This window comes from Herpailurus yagouaroundi, unplaced genomic scaffold (genome assembly GCF_014898765.1).
Source record: "Herpailurus yagouaroundi ecotype Mexico unplaced genomic scaffold, PumYag 196, whole genome shotgun sequence".
Classification (NCBI taxonomy): Eukaryota; Metazoa; Chordata; class Mammalia; order Carnivora; family Felidae; genus Herpailurus; species Herpailurus yagouaroundi.
In genome coordinates, this window is record NW_024412427.1 from 12,664,565 (window position 1) to 12,684,000 (window position 19,436).

The window sequence follows — 19,436 nt, forward strand, 5'->3', positions numbered from 1 at the left end:
GGTGGGTGGGTGATGGGTATTGAGGAGGGCACCTGTTGGGATGAGCACTGGGTGTTGTATGGAAACCAATTTGACAATAAATTTCATATTTAAAAAAAATAATTTCACATGCAAAATGTAGGCAGCTGATGCTGAGAAACACTGTGCTTTTCTCTGAACAAATCCTATCCTTCTCCTGATGAAAACTGGACTCCAGGGGCAATATCTGCCGGAACTTAGGCATTCTTCCATTCTTTTCTGCTCCAGTACCCTATCAGCTTTTTACAGACCTAAGTTAACTCTCTCCTGGCCCAGAAGAGATCTTGGGGAAACCATCCTTGCTCCACTCCTCACTGAGCCAGTGGAAAGCTCTGCTCTGCAGACCCAGGACGCAGGGCCCTGGAGAAGGGCTGTGGTCTCTCAGCTCCTGGTCCCTGGCCTCCTGGCCAAAGCACTGACTCCCTCATTCATTTTGGTAAAGGTCAGAGAAGGACTCTAGCCACACACTCTCTTTATATATTCAGTCTACCCACTTGTATGCTTGATCTTGGACTTAACTTTAATAGTCTACCCTGCAATTTGTGAATCATCCATTAAGGCTGAATCTTAGAAACTCACCTCTGCCCCCACTGGAAACTAGTAAGAACCATCCAGCTCTGTTAGAACTTAACGCAGATGGGCTGAATCACACCTACCAACTTCCCGAATCTCATTCTACAACCAGAACTGAAAGTTAAAGACATCAGTAAATGTAATAAATTCTTCTTCCTCCTCGTTCCTCATACCTGCATCCAGCCTATCCCCACCAACAATTCCTGCAGACTGGGAAAAACATTCAAAATAAACCAGGAAAAAGGAGGATTTTTTTTTTTTTTTTTAATTTTTAAAGACAGACATCAGACAGAACTGCAAACCAGTGACATCGCTTAATCTCTCTCGATACCATCTACAAAGTTCTAAGCTTTGGCAGCTAACCTGGTTTGCTTACAAACAGTCACAGGACAAAGATTTGCCTCTCCCTACCTGCAGAAACTGGTCGGTGCAGGCTATTTTCATTTTACATTTCAGAACCTCAAAGCCTCCAGTATAAATACAGGTTATTTAGATTTTAATTTTTATGGTCCTGACTTAAAGGTCTTGGATTAAGGGGCCTAAAAAAGCCAACTCTAAGGGTAGACCTGCTTATCTACATAACCAGTTTAACGACACTACCCTAACCACCTCAACTGAGCGCCTCTGTGTTCCAAGGACTAAGATAACATTTCTTTCCAATTCAGATTTGGCCAAAAGGGAAACAGACCTACAACAGTTGTAACTGCGTAACAATCCGGCTGAAGTCATCTGGGTTAATGGTTCTAACCACAGACAAGCTGCATGTGTTAAGTACAGAATCCCTCCATGGACTTTCTTTCAGACAAAAGACCCTGTACTCGGTTATATCCTCAAATGTTAAAACAGTAAGAAAAAATCAAGTATCAGGACTAAATATGAACTCATCTGATCTTAAAATTTTATAACTGCAATGTGTGAATTCGAAAGTATGACACAGTCCTAATTCTAAGTCAACACTGACCACAGGCTTGGGTTCAATGTGGTTCAACTTCCACTCTCTCTGCTGACACTGGTCAGATTTGGGTCACCCACACGCTACCTAGCAAGCTAATCTGATTAGGTTCATCAGGCTTAAAGCCTAGGTTTTGTTTGTGGACTGTGGTGAACTGGGGTCAACATCACAAAAGGAGCTCCCCATACCAAACCTTATAAAATCCTTACAGAAAAACTTCTCTAGAGTCACTCTGATTATAGCAAAAGAGAACTGCTTCCTTTCCCAAACCACATTACATTCTAGAGAGTACACCTTGAAGAAAATACAAGTTTTTTAAATCCATGAATCTGAATGATTGAATCACCGAATGTTTATTTAAAAGAAAATAGTGAAATGTGTGTTTAGACTTCACTGTCACTTGGGGAAAACAGGATCAAAATCACTGTCTGAAAACCTAAAGGAGCTGGACTCCTCAATACCACCACCAAGCTGAACAAGAAACAGTAAAAGAACTTGTTACTTATTTTACAAAGTATTCCAAGCCTATCTTAAGCAATGCCCTCCTGGATTTTCAGGATACAAAAACCCTCTCCACGCTTTTCTCATCTAAAAATTCTAGAGAATGTGAGCTGGAGCTGAAGAACCTATGTAGGGCTTTCTTAGGTTGGGGCTGCTTTTTCTGTCCGCTCATTCTGATCCCAACAAGAGGCCGGTGAGGGAGGCATTTCGGCCAACCTCATCATCCCCATTGGGCAGGTCAGAACAAGAGAGATCCATTAACTCAGAAGTCACAAAGCTAAGAGGGGCCTGCAAGGACTCAAACCTGATGTTCCCCCCTGTCAGAATTAGACTTGAACTTGCAGGCACATACGTAAGGCCAAAGTGCAAGTCTGAGGGCTGCATCAAACCCGGGTCACCTGAGGTACACAGTAAGATTTTCAATCTTCCAACTCAGAATTTCTGGAGATGGACTTTAGAAACACGTTATGTCAGCCAAGTTTCTCAGATGATTCTGAAGCCCATCCGTTTGAGGACCACCAGCCTGAGTGAATCCTAAATCCAAATCCAGCCAGAGGACCCGTCTGTTTACCTATCCTCAAACAACACAGAACTTGCCAAGCAAACCAAGCAGCTTATTCAAGTTAACTGCACCAGTGACCTAAGCTGAACCAGTCAGATCAAAGGACTTCACAGGCCTCAGCCGAAACAACGAGGTCAAAAGACTTAGGTCAGAGGTGCAGGCAGTAGCAGCTTCACTCCTTCCAGGGTAACTTCTCAGTGCACCTTACCCAACAGTATCTTCACAAACTCTAAGCATGCCTGGAGGCATCTTCTTGTAGATTACCAACACATGGGGTATCAAATTCCTTCTGAAGGCGCATACTCTTAACTTCTAGAGGAAGTAACATGGATTTAACCCTACGCAAAATCATCAAGTTGGGTTTACAGAGCATCCATGATTGTGGCAGGCACCCTAAAGACCACACAGAAAATTACCTCCTACCCATTTGTTTCATACTGAAAATGGCAGCAAGTCTCCTTCTGAACTCACTTCTTCTGGCACAGAATTTTTAAAAAGGAGGGAAAAATGATGACAATTTCAGGTTATTTCATAGATTCAGACTGTGTCCACTGCCTTTGAAACATACTTTCAGGGGGGAAAAAAGTTATCTCCCCATGGTATCCAGCAAGCACTATCCAGCAGTACGTTTCTCAGGTGGAATCCGCCTGAAAAGACTTCAAGGCAGATGGGCCAAGCCTTGGACTTCTCAAAAAACCTCTCACAGTAACATGAGAATGTCTAACAGCAGGAAGCCGAGAAATGTAATGTCAAGAACAGAGAAAAAAGGAACAGGCTTAGAAATAAGCACATTTGAAAAAAACAGTGAAAGATTTGAAAAGATCAGTCCAAATTTAAGAAAGAAGAATTGGCCCCTTACCATTTGAACCTAAAAGAATATACCCAGGGCAAGACAAACTTCAGAAGACATGACACTCTTGAAATACAGAATTTTATTTAGAAACTGTTTAAAGTAGAAAAAAACCCTGTCAAGAAAGACCAGGTGGAAAATGGGTTCCCAATAAAATGGAATTTTAGGGCAACAAAAGTCTAAAAGGCCACAAAAGAGAAATAGCACCACTGTTATTTGAACAATGGCTAGTTACTTGCATTTTTTGGCATTGTTAATCACTGAATCTGGGTTTTCCTCTGAATCCCACACAGAGCATGCACTACACAACAATTTTATCATAAAATATCTGCTTTCTACACACATTTTAGGACAAGCTACCACCAGAAACAAATCAATACAAATACATCAGGGGCTGAACAATCTCAGTAGTGGGTGACACACATTTTGCAGAATTCTGCCAAACAAAGGAACTGAATAGGCTAGGGGTAAAGCAAATGAGGAAGAGTTAAGGAATGAAATATTTTAAATATTAATAATTAATTCAGACACGGTACTGTATTTTCTGCAAAAGAAAATTAACATTTAGTAACACGCTAACGAATTTTATCTCCAAAGAGATTAGTGCACTGGCAAAGTATTCCGATAACAGTGGAGGGCTGTGGACAGCAGGTACCAAGAACACCCAGCCTTGCAGAGCCCAAGGTAGCGACGGCCTTCACTGGTCACTCCCTTTGCCAGAGGTCCAGAAAGAACTTGCAGCGTGACCACCTGCCTGCTGAACTTACACTCTAAGCAGCAAACTTTAAGGAGCCAAAGAGGAGTCCCCAGTGGGCAAGGGGAGCAGAGAAGAGAAACATGTTCAATGTAAACTTAAAAGACAGTAAAATGGGACACGACCCCCATTCAAATCCCAGAGATGTGGGCAAGTCCCCAAAAGTAGTTGTTAGATTTAAAAACTGGACACACCTCATTTCCCAAAAAACATAATACATAGAAATTTCAGGGATAACTGGAAAAATCGTCAGAGAAATGTTCACTGAAATTGAAGCTCTACAACTCAAACATGTCAGGGCTGAAACACACCCTCTGTTCGTCCAGGCAACAATGCCTCTTGCTTCTCAGGGCAGGGATACAACCGGTCAAGGACACCAAATGGCTTTACAGAGCAACTTTTTAAACTTTCCTTCTGGGCCAAGGTGTAGGCCTTTGCAGATTCAAACAGCCCTGCAAGGCCTGTGAACAGCAGATACCAAAGGTCCAGAGGTCTGGCCCTTCCGTCCCAGACACAATGTCAAACACGTAAATCTGTCACGTTCCATTTTATATTTTGAAATATGGAAGCATATTTTAAATACTCTTAAGGCATTTATTTATTAAAACGTTCTCTGCCAAGATTTCACATCAGCTTAAAATTCAAATCAGTCTTTACATTTCTCTACTGAGGTCTCCACCTCAGTGCATTACATAAAAACACCTTCTCCAGCAACCAGTGTTACCAGCGTCCACACGGGGAGCCCCATGGTCGGCCTCTCTGCTCCCTAGGTGAGCCAGCTAGGTGTTAATACTGCTCCGCTACAAGGTGAAAGCTCCTAACTCAAACTCATTGGAAAAAGAGTGAAACTTCTGCAAAGTGCACTTTAAGAAGAGGTACTTTTTGCTCATGAAAAGAAACCAGTGAGTCCTCTAAGAATAATAAAAGGGAATATTTTACAGTTAAGCACATGATTTGGAGTGAAGAATTCGGATGTTGCTCTGCTGGTCCAGGCTGTTAATACTCTTCTTGCTCCTCCTGTGGGCCCCCTTCATCAGGGATCACAAAGCCTTCCTAAAATGGGGAAACGAGAGGGGAAAGCTATTACTCAGCACCAAGTGAACCATCAGTTTCTACTGGGGGGTCACTTTCCTCATACTGAAAGCCTCTCAAAGTCTACGGCTCTTCCTGTCTCTACCACACACTTGACATTTAATAGCACAAGGCCAGTGACCGCTACTTTTCTTAGACAGTAGAAACAATCTCACAAAAGGCAAAAAAACTGAGCACAAATTTACTCTCAAAAGTTGATTTCTTGATTTTGGCGAAGATTTCACACATCAAGTTGTACTTCAATGTGTACGGTTCGTTATGTCAATTATACCTCAATAAGGTTGTTTTAAAAAAAAGAAAATTTACCCTCAAAAATCCCTGAAGTCATGATGGAGTTCAATGTAACGCCACCTCCCGTCAATAAGCTGTCCCACAGCCTGCTTTTCCTTTCCGCACTCTTTTGATCACACTCAGGAACCACTCATGCAATTGCAGGTGCTGTGGGTTCACCCAAGACACTCACAATACCCACAAGAGCGGTAAGACTGACTCCACCTCAGTGGCATGGGAAAGCAGATTCACGGCTCCCGCCTCACACCGGCTCCGGGCATTCTGGCACGTGACAATGGCTACACCACCATAAAAATCCGACTTCCCCTTCAACTACCATCTTTTTTTTTTTAAACTAAATCTCTACAGCTGAATTTACCTAAGATAGGACACCACTAAAATAATACTCAGACTAGCCCAAGGACCCCTATATCTTCGTCACCTCTGTTTTCATTAGCTGCCCAGAGCAAGCCCAGGATAAGGATTTATTGAACAAAGTATTTTTTTCATCATGTCTCGATCCCCCCCAAATTCACTCGATGTGTTTAGAGAACAGCGTTAATGACAATACTAATATTACCTTATGTTCGTATACTGCTATACCATAAAACACTCAGATATACACTGCAGCTTGATCCTACAGACCTTGCTAGGTATGCAGATTTACACAAAAGTAAAGCCAGTCAACAGTGAACATAGCAAGATAGCAAATCCTAAATCTAGGGAAAATCAGTCTTCCATGATCAGCTAATGTGTCATGATTAATATCAGCAGCTTCGGTTGTGTAATAATACACACGGATCCCAAGAAACTGGCCCATAAACTACTGGGAGGAAATGGGAACCAAGCACAAAGATACAATCTGACAGATGTGGGCAGGGAACATCGAAAAGGGGCCAGTACCTGGTTCCCAGGTCATGATAAAATGGAGCTAGCACCTCAGGCTGAGGGGTCCAAGCCGTAGGGGGTGGAGTGGGGATGGTGGCGTTATGAGCATTTTGTAGTACTCATCGCCTATCAGGGGCCATGAACTACAGAAGCAGGGCAAGCCAGCCACCTCCATGTCCTTTTCCTGACTCAAAGGCTCACAGACCTCAAGGCAGAGGCGGAGGTTGAGCAGAGGTGTTCTCTAGCTGACTCTGAGGGGTCAAAGTCCAAGTCTTTTGATAATTGCTACGCTGGAACATACAAGCATCAGCACTGAGTCGGCTGACACCAACCAGATAAAATTTATTTTCTCTGGTGGCAAATGGCAAGAAAACATCCTCATGTCAACACGTACGTCTGTGGCGTAGAGAATGTCCACGATCCTCTGCAATACAGGGTTGTTTTCCCCCTCGTTCTCCTGGCAAATCAATTCAATGTTCCTTAGCTTTCCAAAGTAGAAATCTCTCTCTTTCTCCAAGTCTTCAACAGTAAGTTTCAATACGTTGACCTGCATAAGACATTGAAAAGGGTGAGATACTTGGCATTTATATACCAATAACATATCACACCACCTGCTAACCCAGAAGAGGTGGCCTTCCATCAAACTCTTAACAGGGACAAACACCCACTTTAGTTTAATATCAGTTTTCTTCATCTCCAAAGAAATAATGTGGGCCTGTTCATGGCCATCTTGACTCTAACAACCCCAAGGAAAAGGCAGGCCACACCATGAAACATGAGGGAACTTCTCAGGGACTGAGAAAAGATCAAGGAGAAAAAAAACGATGGGATCCAGAGACAAATACAGAAGCAGAGTCCACAACCCAGCAAAGAAAGGTGGCCAACAATCATAAACTGTGTGCTTATCAGGGCACTGGTCAGTCAAATCCAAGTCTTTCTGCATGTGAAGGTCAATGGAAAGAGACAGTCTGGTCCAGAGAATCAGGATAGAAATGGTGAGCCAGGAGGGGAAGACTAAAGATGACTACTGCTAGTCAAACACAGCTACAAGTGACAGAGGCTTGGGCATGGAAAACACAATGGTTCTTACCGGGCTGCCGTATGTTGGGGACGGAAGAGCGATCCATGACTCAAAAGAAGAGGAGAGGATCCTGGCACCTGTCTCTCTCCCAAGAGAGTTTCAAAAGGGAGACAGGACACGGAAGCAAGGGGCAGACCCACCATGTTCCACAGCTAGCTCCACTGAGCATCCCATCGGCTCACCATGAGTGCTGCAGAATCCTCCAGGCGCCCTGCTGAGGGGCTCTCATTCCCCCCAAAAGGCCCATGAAGAAATAAATTTCAGTGCTTAGGCCAGGTCTATCCAACCAAGAGCAATAAAAGTCATAACAACTCTCAGGGCCCTTTGCATATTTGAAGCACGATACATATCTTCATTCCAGTGTATTCAAATCTATGACATGTGAGTTTGATTTAACTCTCACGACATGAAAATTAAAAGGCATACCACGCAGCACAAAATCCTCACAGGACACACAGGGCCGGGGCCACAGAGAAGGCCAAGCCAGGAAATCAAAGGTGCAGCTGCGGAGAACAATTGGGTAGCAAGGAATTCTGAGAGCCAGAAAGGCACTGCAGAAATCTAGTCCAACCTTCTGAACTGGCTGGAATCTGAAGCAAACCACTTCTTTAGCTTCCCCATGACCTCACAAAGCAGCCAGCTACAGTCAAAGGGATCAAGTCCTGTCCCAGGGTGGAAGAAAACTCCCCCTTCAGAAGCTGCCATCACGAAGCCTCTGGAGATGAGGAGCGGGTGACAAGAACCACCAGGACCATTCTGTCAATTACTTAATTTCAATGTTCATCATCAAAGGCCTGAACAGACCAACCCGAATCAAGGTTCTAAACAGTCTTTCACTCATCCTTTATCAACCACAGAAATCACTTTACTGCTGCTTGTTGCTTTCTTTAAACTATCAGCCCCAAAGCAGAACATGCTAGGGGATAGAAGGGCAAGAACTGACCAACCCCACCAGTAGGAAGCTGCCTTAAATCCTCAGTTCCAAGATCCAAGAGCCAGGGAAGAGGCCTTCTAATCACATCAGTGACAGAGGATGAAAAGGAAGTCAAAATGGCTTCAAAAGGTATGCTATACTTTGGAGTCTACCACTCAGGATTCACTAGTGCCTCACCCACAAACCCACTCAAACCTCCTCAGGCCTACAAATCATCAAGGGCACCAGAACCCAGCCTTCTGGGCCCCACCTGTGGGGCCAACGCAGCATTCCTCCAGGGTATCACTCAATAACTATATATCCACAAGAAACACACACGAAATACTCAGTATACACTAACAAGTCACTGGCTTTCACTCCCCACTCCTCTAAATGCTTACTAATGAGGTTATTAAAACCCTGTGGCTAGTCATCAATGCCACTCTTAAACTTTCTCTTGTAGTAAAGTAATAGCCATAATCTAGGAAACCCAAGGAGAATGCTTTGGACCTACACTGGCCACTATGGTAGCTGGGGGCCACAAGTAGTTATTTGGGCACTTGAAATGTGGCCAATGCAATTGAGACCGGCTGTAAATATTAAATACACACTGGATTTCAAAGACCTAGTACAGTCTTCAAACATAAAATATCTCATTGATAATTATTTGTAATGACTACATGTTAAAATGATAACACTTTGGATAGATTCGGTAATGGGTCATGAGAAGAAATTTCATGTGTTTCTTTTCACTTTTTTAAATGTAGCTACTAGAATATTTTAAATTATAGATACGCCTCACATTTCTGGTTTGCATTCTCCTTCTTTCGAACAGTGCTGCTTTGGACTCAACCAAAAGTAAATTTCTCCAGGATGCCTTAAGAAGGTGCAATCACTGCAGCTCTCCTAAGGAAATGAACACCACGAGGAAATCTGTGAAGAATACACTGTTGTCCTCTTATCGTAAGAAGCGCATCTTGCTCTATTTCCCATATCAGTCACGTTCCCCAGACCTCTACACCTTTATCAAGGGGCACAAATTCAAATACTTCCAAGGGCCAGACAGATCATGTCAATGAGCCAAGGGATCAGTGACAGAGTATCACAGGTAAGGACTCTGGCAACCTGGAGAAAATCTAAAAAATCCTTCACATTAAAAAAAAATTAAAATGGAAACCCCGTGCAAGCCAAAGTACTTCTGAGGCAGGCGTGAGGCAGCTGGCTCAAACCCCAGCGCAGGTCCCGTGACCTCCCCAGGCACACTGTCCTGGTCTGCGAGGCCTCACAGGACTAACACAAAAGTGCAAAAGTGAAACTGAAGCACTTGGGAGAGCAATGGCAAACCGCTCTCAAAACGTCAGCTATTTTTGTTTTTATCATTAACATCTGTATATTTCACCGAGACAATCGGGCTCCTGTGAACTTTTAAGAAAGACAATTCAGAATCTATTTCACTCTATCAAGACCACAGACAACAGCCATAATAATTACAATGGTCTCTTATCCACTGCCATTTTCCCCATTTATCCCAAACCCCACCCGAAGAACCTGACAGCACATCAGCTCATGTGGCCCGCTCAACTACCATGAGCAAAATATTAGCCCCACCTCACACAACACACAGTCAGTTCAGAGAGGTTAACTGACCCCAAGAAGTTAAATGGCAGAGTCAGGAAAATCCCCAAATGTATAGAACCCAAAGCCTGTGCCCCATCACACAGGACACAAGCTGAGTGAGCCAAGAGCAGCAGTCTCACAGAAGCTGCTGTGTCTTCTCCTACAGAGTACAAGATCAACCCTGTGCTGGCCACCCAGCTTTGGCCTCAGCAACACTGCTTTTCTCTGAGATTGCTTCCTGTGTACATCCTTGCCTGAAAACCACCAGTTTCGGGGAAGTCTTTTTCTCCAGGACTTCTGTATTTCACAGTGACCACGCCCAGTGGGCACTCGAGGCAGCCACACTAATGGGGACGGTGACCCAGTCACCTTGACATTCCCATGGCACCTAGGAGCACAGGGCACGCAGAAATGGAAGACTGAAACAAAGCAAAACAAAACAAAATGAAACAAAACAAAACGAAATGAAACGAAACAAAAAACTGTGATCTCTTGGCAGGTTCTTACGTCCTCAACTCCAAGGAGCAGGGTTGGGGTCACGAGAGGTTCCAGGTCAAAGTGAGGTCACTACCTCTAGGTTTTAAGACTTGGCTTTTAGGAAAGTGAAAGGATTCGATCTCAAACTCACAGGAATCACAGAGCATCCCTGACTTTAAAACTGGAATTAATCAAGAGAATCATCCAAAAGCAATCCAACAAACAAAACTCTACGGACTGGTGAGAAAACACGTAAAAGTCTAAACTCTGTTCAGATCCACAGAGACCTCTGACAAGTACCTTGAGAACATCTAACTAATCCTGAAGTATGCATTTCAAATCACTGAACTGATTAAGAACAAAAGAGCAACAGCGGGCTTTCCATACCAGTTCCACCGTAACCTGGATCTCTAGTGACCCAGGATTTCAGCAGAGAGCCCGTGCAGTCTTCTTTTAATTACTATTTAGAAAGGAACTCTCCTTCATCTTTTGTCAGAGCCAAAATTCAAGAGACACTCTCTGAATCCCACAAAACCCTAACGGTTCCAGAAACCTTCGAGAGGGTTCTAGCGTAGGGGTGGGTTTCCAAAGACATCGGTCTCCGTCACACTAACATATCTTAGAAACGCCTGACCCCTCTCTTCCACCTCCTCCTGCACCCTCTCGGTCCCCACACAGCACCCAAAGCGCTCACATGCCACGAGAACTGCTTCAGCAGGGGGGCGCGGCAGGTCTTTCTGCAAGAGCACCGACAGCCCTCTCGTGGTCAGTGCTGCCAAGTGTCCGTCCCCCGAAGCGACTCCCGTCTTGGACAGAGGAGGTGCCTACCTGCTGCATCAATTCAGCTGCTTCGTCATCCCCGTTGCCCACACCAGGATTCTTTCGCACCACACCTGGGCCAGCCTTAGGGGTTGCAGTAGTTCTGTGGGTCGCAATGGGCCTCTGTGGAGCTGAGAGAGGAGCAGAGCTTTTTTTAAGAGGAGAAATTTCAAGACCAAAAGAACGGACGGGGCAAGAGGAGGCTGTGAACAACTGCCCTCCACAGCTGTGTAGTGAAGGGGCCCAACGTAGAGAGCCCAGCATGCAAGACAGCACTCCCACGTTTGCCCAAGGTGGTTTTTATCCTGGCAGCAGAGTCAAGTACCGACTTTAGCCACCATCTTTGGTGCTGGGAATGAGTCCCTCTGTGAGGTCTTTCTTCCACTGGGGTTAAGAGGACTATCACCTGAAAGAGACACAGTCATTCTGGCGCATACAGACGGTCCACCTTAACCTAGCTCCAACCAAATCCACTAACAGGGACAACTCCATGGAGCAAAGGCAAACTTCATGCCAGGAGTGAGCTCACAGCCCCAGCTGCTGTCAGGTGCCCAAGGTCCCCCATCTGGGAAGTCAGATGCGCTCTACCTTAGAACCTCAAGCTTCTTGGCTTGGGAAGGGGAGGGTGGTAGAGACTGCTGTTACCGCTAATTACCTCAAAACCTGCACCTTGTTCACTTTTAGAAGGTGTTTAGGAGGGTTATGAGAGAAAAGCAGCACCCTGACTAGGATTTACAGACTTCTCTGTAAGTAGAGCCAAAAAAGGTAGTGAAGTTAAAACATGGAAAGAGCAGTCAAGTTAAAACAATCAAGGATGGGCTACCTTGAGGTAAATTTATCACCCATGATTTTAATCATGTATTCAGCAACTATTTTGTAAAGCTGCACATTATGCCAGGCTTAAAAATATCTGATCTTCCTGATACCCCAAACTATTCAGTAACCATAAGGCCTTCCACCCACAAGTACAGGCATTCCTCTGGGTGATTTCTAGTCTGCGTTCATCCCCAAGATTGAATGCTTACTACAAGTCTCCACTTGCCTGTTACCAGCACCTGAAATACGAAATGCACAGGGTTACCTACACAGATCCCCACTCTAAGAAGCTAACACCCAGTATTTGGAGAAATCAGAACCTTCATACACTCTGCTGATGGGAATGTAAAACGCTGCAGCCACTTGGAAAATAGATGGTTCTGCAAAAGGTCAAACAGAGTAACCACATGACCCAAGAATTGTGTTCCACAAGTATATACCTTTGGATATATGCCAAGAGAAATGAAAACATAGGCCCACACAGAAACCTATATAGGAGTGTTCAAAGCAGCACTACTGATAACAGCTCAAGAGTGCAAGCAACCCAAATGATCATCAAGTGGTAAACAGATACATGGTACGTGGTACGGCCATACAATGCAGTATAACTTAGCCATTAAAAACCACCAAGTACTGCCACGTGCTACAACGTGGATGAATCTGGGAAACATTATGCTAAGTGAAAGAAGCCAGACACAAAGACCACATACTCTATGATCCTCTTTATGTGAAATGTCCAGAATGGGTAAATCCACAGACAAAGCAGATCAGTGGTTGCCTGGCATTGAGGGGAAGGGAAGAGCTAGGGGAAAACGGGAAGTGACTGCGACAGGGCATACACGAGGTTTCTTTTTGGGAGTAATAAAAATATTCTAAAATTGGATGTGGTGATAGTTGAACATATCTGTAGATATACTAAAAAGAACTCAAATGTCTATTTTAAATGGATGAATTGTATGGCAAATGAATCACATCTTAATAAAGCTGTATATCCATAAAGCTATGAAAATTAAGAGTACTCAATGTCCCTCTCTATCTACCAGATGGATCAGCCTCTCTCTCAAGGTACTATGGGATCTTAACTAATATTCTTGCTACCTTCTGGAAAAGGAGGAGTTAGCATTTGTAGAACACCTGCCCTGTCCCAAAGCGTATGTGTGTTTCATGAATACACTACAGGTTTTGGGAAACCTACCAGGCCAAAACCTTCTAGAGAAGGTCTCTAAAAACTGCCTCCCAGATTCTGCTGGCATCACAGCAAGCCAAAGCCACTCAGCAGCTCAAATTTTAGGGAGGACAGGGAAGCCTGAAGTAAGCACAGGAAGCTGGTCTGCAGACAGAACGATGATGCAGAGAGCCAAGCACAGTCCCTAAGAGACCTAGGAAACTCCTTCAGTTCCTAGGTATTCACATCTGGCTGTAACTTCCCATCCTCGGGTCCTGTGAAATGTCCTCATGTTCAAACTAAAGCTCTCTTCTATGTGAGCTGACCTGAAGAATTTCTACCCCACACAAGTAAACAGTGTTGACAAAATTAAATTCATTGAATTCATTCAGGCCTCAAGAATAACCCTCTGGGACAAGTACTGAAATTCCCACTTTATACAGAAATAAACTGTGGGGCAGAGATGAAGTGGCTTCAACAGGGCGACAGTGACCCAAGAACAAACACAGGTCTGCCTTGTGCCACAACCCATGCTCATACCACATGGCTGGGAGTGAGCTGCTTAATCTCCCAAAGCCAACAGCTGCTCAAGAGATTCTGACTGAAGGCTGAATGAATGAATACTTGGAATACTATTATTTGGAAATGGTGTTTTTTTTTTTTGTTGTTTTACCTGCACTGCTAGAGCTGAGAGGTTTCTTCGGTTTGTTCAGAGCTGGAGCAACAAGGGAGGGAGCCACTGCAGTTTCTTGACCTTGTCTGGCAGCTACGGGGTCATAGTCTTTTCCATCATAGTTTGCATCAAAAAACTTCTTGAACCACTGAACAAATTCAAAATTGTCCTGAAACTTTCCTTTTACTAATTTGTCCACAGGAATTATCTGCAGAGAAATATCAAGACTATTTAGCCCAAAGCAAGAGGCTTTTGGCAAGCATCAAACATGTCCATGCATCAAATCAGTATAAAGCTCTGCCAAAAGGAGAAAAAAAAATTTTTAGAGGCAAGAACTTAGCGCTAAGTAAGCCCCTGAAAGTTTATAGAGTGAGTTTAATTCAGTTTGCCTTCCACAAAGTACTTAGACCTGGCAACCACCCTCCCAGTCCATCAAAAGGAATTAGAAAGGCAAAAGAATAAGCATCATTTGTATCATATAGAAGTCACATACACATATCCAAAGGCATCTGAAGACATGTCACTGCACTGTAAAGAGTAAATCTCCTATGCAACCTGCACGGCCACAGTGCCTATCACAAAGTATGAAACCTAGAGCACAAACCAACCACCGGTACCTACAATGAACTGTTAAAGAAAATTCTGTCATGTCAACCACATCTCAGTAAAACTGGAAAAAAAAAAAAAAAATTCATCCAGAAAAAAAAGAAAGGGGGAAAAAAATTCTGTCTTAAAAACCGCTCAAGGTACATAATCAGTCCCAGAACAGATTTCTACAAAACGGTTATGTTTTTCAAGTAATTCCAATCCTATTAAAATATACTTTAAGGACCCTGTAAACTTTTTTATTGTACAAGGATCGTGTTATCAGTTATGACCTCAAATTGTTGGACCGTTGGCCAGAGTGTAATTATCTTTTAACTCTTCAAGGATTCCAGTGGCAATTGTATTTTTATAAAGAAGAATGTATGTAATAATCTGAACCATATTTACCCCTCTAAGCAAATAAATACAATTTTAAGAAATTACTTTGTATGATACTGAAGCATTTACAAACAAAATGTTACATGTGGAACTCACTTCTCAATACTCCCTGACTACAGCAGGTGGGGTAAAGGTATATCTGAAACAAACTGGCCATGATTTGATAATTGCTGAAGTTCATGAGGGATCATCGTACTAGTCGCTCTACTTTTGTATGCTTTAGAAATTTTCCTTGTTGAAAAAAATAAAGCATAGGGATGTATGGGTGGCTCAGTCGGTTAAGTGTCCGACTTTGGCTCAGGCCATGATCTCGCAGTTCATGGTTTTAAGCCCCGCATCGGGCTATATGGACAGCTCACAGCCTGGAGCTGCTTCAGATTCTGTGTCTCCCTCTCTCTCTGCCCCTCCCCTACTCACGCTCTCTCTCTCTCAAAAAATAAAATAAACATTAAAAAAAATTTAATAGAATAAAATAGAATTCTATGAAAAGAAAAATTACTGCATATAATAAGCTACACCTAATTTAAACTATGCCTGGTAACAAAATGATTTTCATTCAATACAAATGTATGTTCTATGTATTCTATAGAGACAAAACTAAAATAAAAATAAGACTGATTTCACAGCAAATACAGACCAGCGACACCAGCAAGATAATGAGTGATTACAAACTTTACTAAAAAAATGTTTTTCCCCAAAAATGACTTAAAAGAATAAACCATTCTAGGGGAGCCTGGGTAGCTCAGTTGGTTGAGTGTCTGACTCTGGCTCAGGTCATGATCTCATGGTCCGTGGGTTCAAGCCCTGCAACAGGCTCTGTGCTGACAGCTCAGAGCCTGGAGCCCGCTTCAGATTCTGTGTCTCCCTCTCTCTCTCTGCCCTTCCCCCACTCAGTCTATCTCTCTCTCTCTCTCTCTCTCTCAAAATTAGTATTAAAAAATTTTTAATAAAAAATTTAAAAAAATAAAAGAACAAACCATTCTAATGAGCAGGGAGGGGAGAAACATTAATTTTGCAGTAATACATTATCTATTAAAACAGAGATAACATTTGTCCTTAATGAAGTCTGGTGGACTGTGTTTCTGGTACCTTCAAATATCATTGGGGGCAAAAGGGAAACTTGCCAGCACCCACAAGGGATCTTCCCTATACCCTGCTATAAAAAGCAAGTATCTCTAGAATCTTCTCTATTAGAACTACTTCTTCTACCATATGCTATGCTTTACAGATGTAAATCCAGGGATAAAAAGGATTAGATCTCAGACTAATAAAGATTAAACAGTATTATTTAAAAAAAAAAAAAAATCATGAGTACAGATTTACAGGTTGATTCCTCCAAACACTAGTAACTTCAAAATAAAGGAGAAAAACAGGAGAACCAAGGATAGGAGGGTAGAGGGAAACTTTGCTCCCAGTAAATTCTATGTTAACTGGAGAAAAGATAACTATATGAATTGGGCTGGGGGGGGGGAGGGGGGAAGGGGAGCAAATGTCCACTAGTAACAATTACTAGTTAAGAAACAACCTAAAAAGAAAAATCTAAATGAAAGAATAAAATTTACTTACTTTGTCAACACCCATTCTCTTAAAACCTGCTTGTAGTATTTTGAAGTTCTGGATGTATTCGTGTTCTAGCTTAGCCTGGAATTTCACTTTTTTCAGGGCAATGGAGCCAGGGAACAGCATGTCCATAAACTGACAATAGGCAGCCCCTGAATGAACAACAAGAGAATAAAATACACACTTAGGTCATTAAATGCTATGATTAAAAAAGCAGGATGAACTTTTACTCAGACCTATTTAACCCATGTACAATTCAAAAAATTGTAAATTGGACCCTACTGGGGTGCCTGGCTGGCTCCATTGACAGAGCATGCAACTCTTGATCTTGGTGTCGTGAGTTTGAGCCCCACATTGGGGGTAGAGTTTACTTCAAAACAATTAATTAATTAAAAAAATAACAAGGTAGATCTATAAAACCCAAAAGCTTCATTACCACATGACTTCAAAGTCAATTTCTCAAAATCAGTAACAAGAGGGGCGCCTGGGTGGTGCAGTCGGTTAAGCGTCCGACTTCAGCCAGGTCACGATCTCGCGGTCCGTGAGTTCGAGCCCTGCGTCAGGCTCTGGGCTGATGGCTCGGAACCTGGAGCCTGTTTCCGATTCTGTGTCTCCCTCTCTCTCTGCCCCTCCCCTGTTCATGCTCTGTCTCTCTCTGTCCCAAAAATAAATAAACGTTGAAAAAAAAAAATTTAATCAAAATCAGTAACAAGACTGGTTTCACCTAAGTTCTAACACACTTGCAATGCAGAAGCCTGTGATGAGGAGAAAAGAAATGTTTCTATGAAATTTTAAAACTATTCTTTGTAACAAACCAGCATGACAATAAAATGACCACTATAAAGAAAAATTAACACGAGTGGCACATAGGTGGCTCAGCTGGTTAAGTCCAACTTCAGCTCAGGTCATGATCTCAGGGTGTGAGTTCAAGCCCCACATCGGGCTCTGCACTGACCCTGTGGAGCCTGTTTGGGATTCTGTCTCTGTCTCTCTCTGCCCCTCCCCCAATCACGTGTGCTCTCTCTAAAAACAACTTAAAAAAAAAAAAAGAAAAGAAAAAGAAAACGAATGCCTAGAAGAGCAAAAACAGAAAGAGAGGTGACTCTGGTTTTTTGCAAGGACATACCCTCCTCTCCACTAGCAAGAGTAGGGATTTCCCAAGTACTTTAAAGATCCATCCTCTGACCCAGGTTAAATAAATGTTTTTCTAAGAGGACTGTCTCCCTGAGGTTTTACATCTCTACATAAACTTAACCCAACAGTTTATAAACAAAGTTAAATAGAAGACATTTTTGTGTTCTCCCATTTAATTTTTTTAAAGGAACTACAGACAATCATTACATAGATTTCATCCCATTTGCTTTCCAATTTCATTCCTTCCCCCCACTTTCCCATTTTTTCCCATCACCACCCCCAAAAATATTTCCTTGGTGCTTAAAATGTCCATGAATGTAACTCCTCTAATGCCTACCAGACCACACTCTCCTCAGACAGGGAAGGGTTCCCAGTGCACTGAACTGTCCCTGCAGGGCTAAAGGTTAAAGGGGCCAAAGGAGCCAACCAGGGGTAGGGACAAGAAACCCAGGGACGAACCAAGGGGCATTCTGCAGAGCGAGACTGCTGTAATACGCACTGTCAACTTACTTTAAATCAGGCCAATCTGGCTCCCGGCCAGTTCTAGCATAACAGTGCCACTATCATCATTTTTGGAAAGAAGATGCAAAGGGCAGAAGCACTTCAGTGACCACAGTGACAGTCTGAGTAGAAAGAAGCATCAGAAAGTGAAAGCCTGGTTTTCGAGGTGCCAGATTTACTTTCTTGTCCAACAAAAATATACTGAAGGAATTCTAGGTCCAGGGACTCAATTAGCAGTATTTATACTTTTAAAATAGGGACACCAAGAGCTTCCTACATTCTAGAGGACAATGACCAAGTTTCTTCAACAAACTAAGAGCATAAAGAAGGGTAATCTGTTACATTTAAAAAGAGTCACAATTTGGGGCGCCTGGGTGGCTCAGTCGGTTGAGCGTCCGACTTCGGCTCAGGTCATGATCTCACGGCTCGTGGGTTCGAGCCCCGCGTCGGGCTCTGTGCTGACAGCTCAAGAGCCTGGAGCCTGCTTCTGCTTCTGTGTCTCCCTCTCTCTCTGCTCCTAACCCACTCACATTCTGTCTCTGTCTCTCTCAAAAATAAACATTAAAAGAAAAATTAAAAAAAATAAATAAAAAGAGTTACAGTTTACTAATTGTAATGTAAATGTGATGCATAAAAATCAGCTTAAAAAACACATGCACATAAACCCATACACACACACAGAAAATAATGTATTAAGCATCTATACCCACAGCACTGCTCTACACATGAAAGGAAATTTTCTGAAACAGCAAAATAATGTGCATTTACTAAATGCACACTATTCTCAAGCCATCCATGAACTTCTGGCTAAAGTCAACCAAAACCACTTAAAAGCAGTAGTCATATGCTTCTCAGAAAAAACCTGTTTGATGAACTATCACAGTTCCTTATTTTAGAGCCAGAAGAATCCTTAGAGCCATCATAAATTTAAAAACTGAGGACGAAAAACTGTGGCCCAAGACCACAGAGGCCAGAGAGCAAGCTTAGAACCAGACCCCAGGTATCCTGAACTCCCCGCCCACCGTTCTTTTGCATTGTACCATCATCTTACATCCTCTTAGAACAACTTACAGTTGAATAAAGAAGCATTTCCTAGATGGGGAGAAAAGATATACCATGCTGCTACACTGTAGCTGGCTGAAGCAGAGAAATGATACATAAAGAAAAACATTAATTAACACCTCATAAAAATGGACAAGGTAATTGGACAATTCACAAAAGAAATATAAACACATC

The 19,436-nt window shown here is 42.9% G+C and overlaps 1 protein-coding gene across 1 annotated transcript in view; it reads right to left on the reverse strand.

The window, feature by feature from the left end:
* Positions 1 to 3,518: 3,518 nt before the first annotated feature.
* Positions 3,519 to 19,436, reverse strand: part of MAPRE1 (microtubule associated protein RP/EB family member 1) — a 30,470-nt gene continuing 14,552 nt past the window's right edge. The window contains exons 3-7 of the mRNA XM_040447340.1: positions 16,572 to 16,717; positions 14,022 to 14,229; positions 11,377 to 11,498; positions 6,855 to 7,007; positions 3,519 to 5,263 (exon numbers count right to left, since the gene is read on the reverse strand). Coding sequence (XP_040303274.1) covers positions 5,207 to 5,263; positions 6,855 to 7,007; positions 11,377 to 11,498; positions 14,022 to 14,229; positions 16,572 to 16,717 — 686 coding nt within the window. The 3' untranslated portion in view covers positions 3,519 to 5,206. The remainder of the gene's footprint in view (positions 5,264 to 6,854; positions 7,008 to 11,376; positions 11,499 to 14,021; positions 14,230 to 16,571; positions 16,718 to 19,436) is intronic.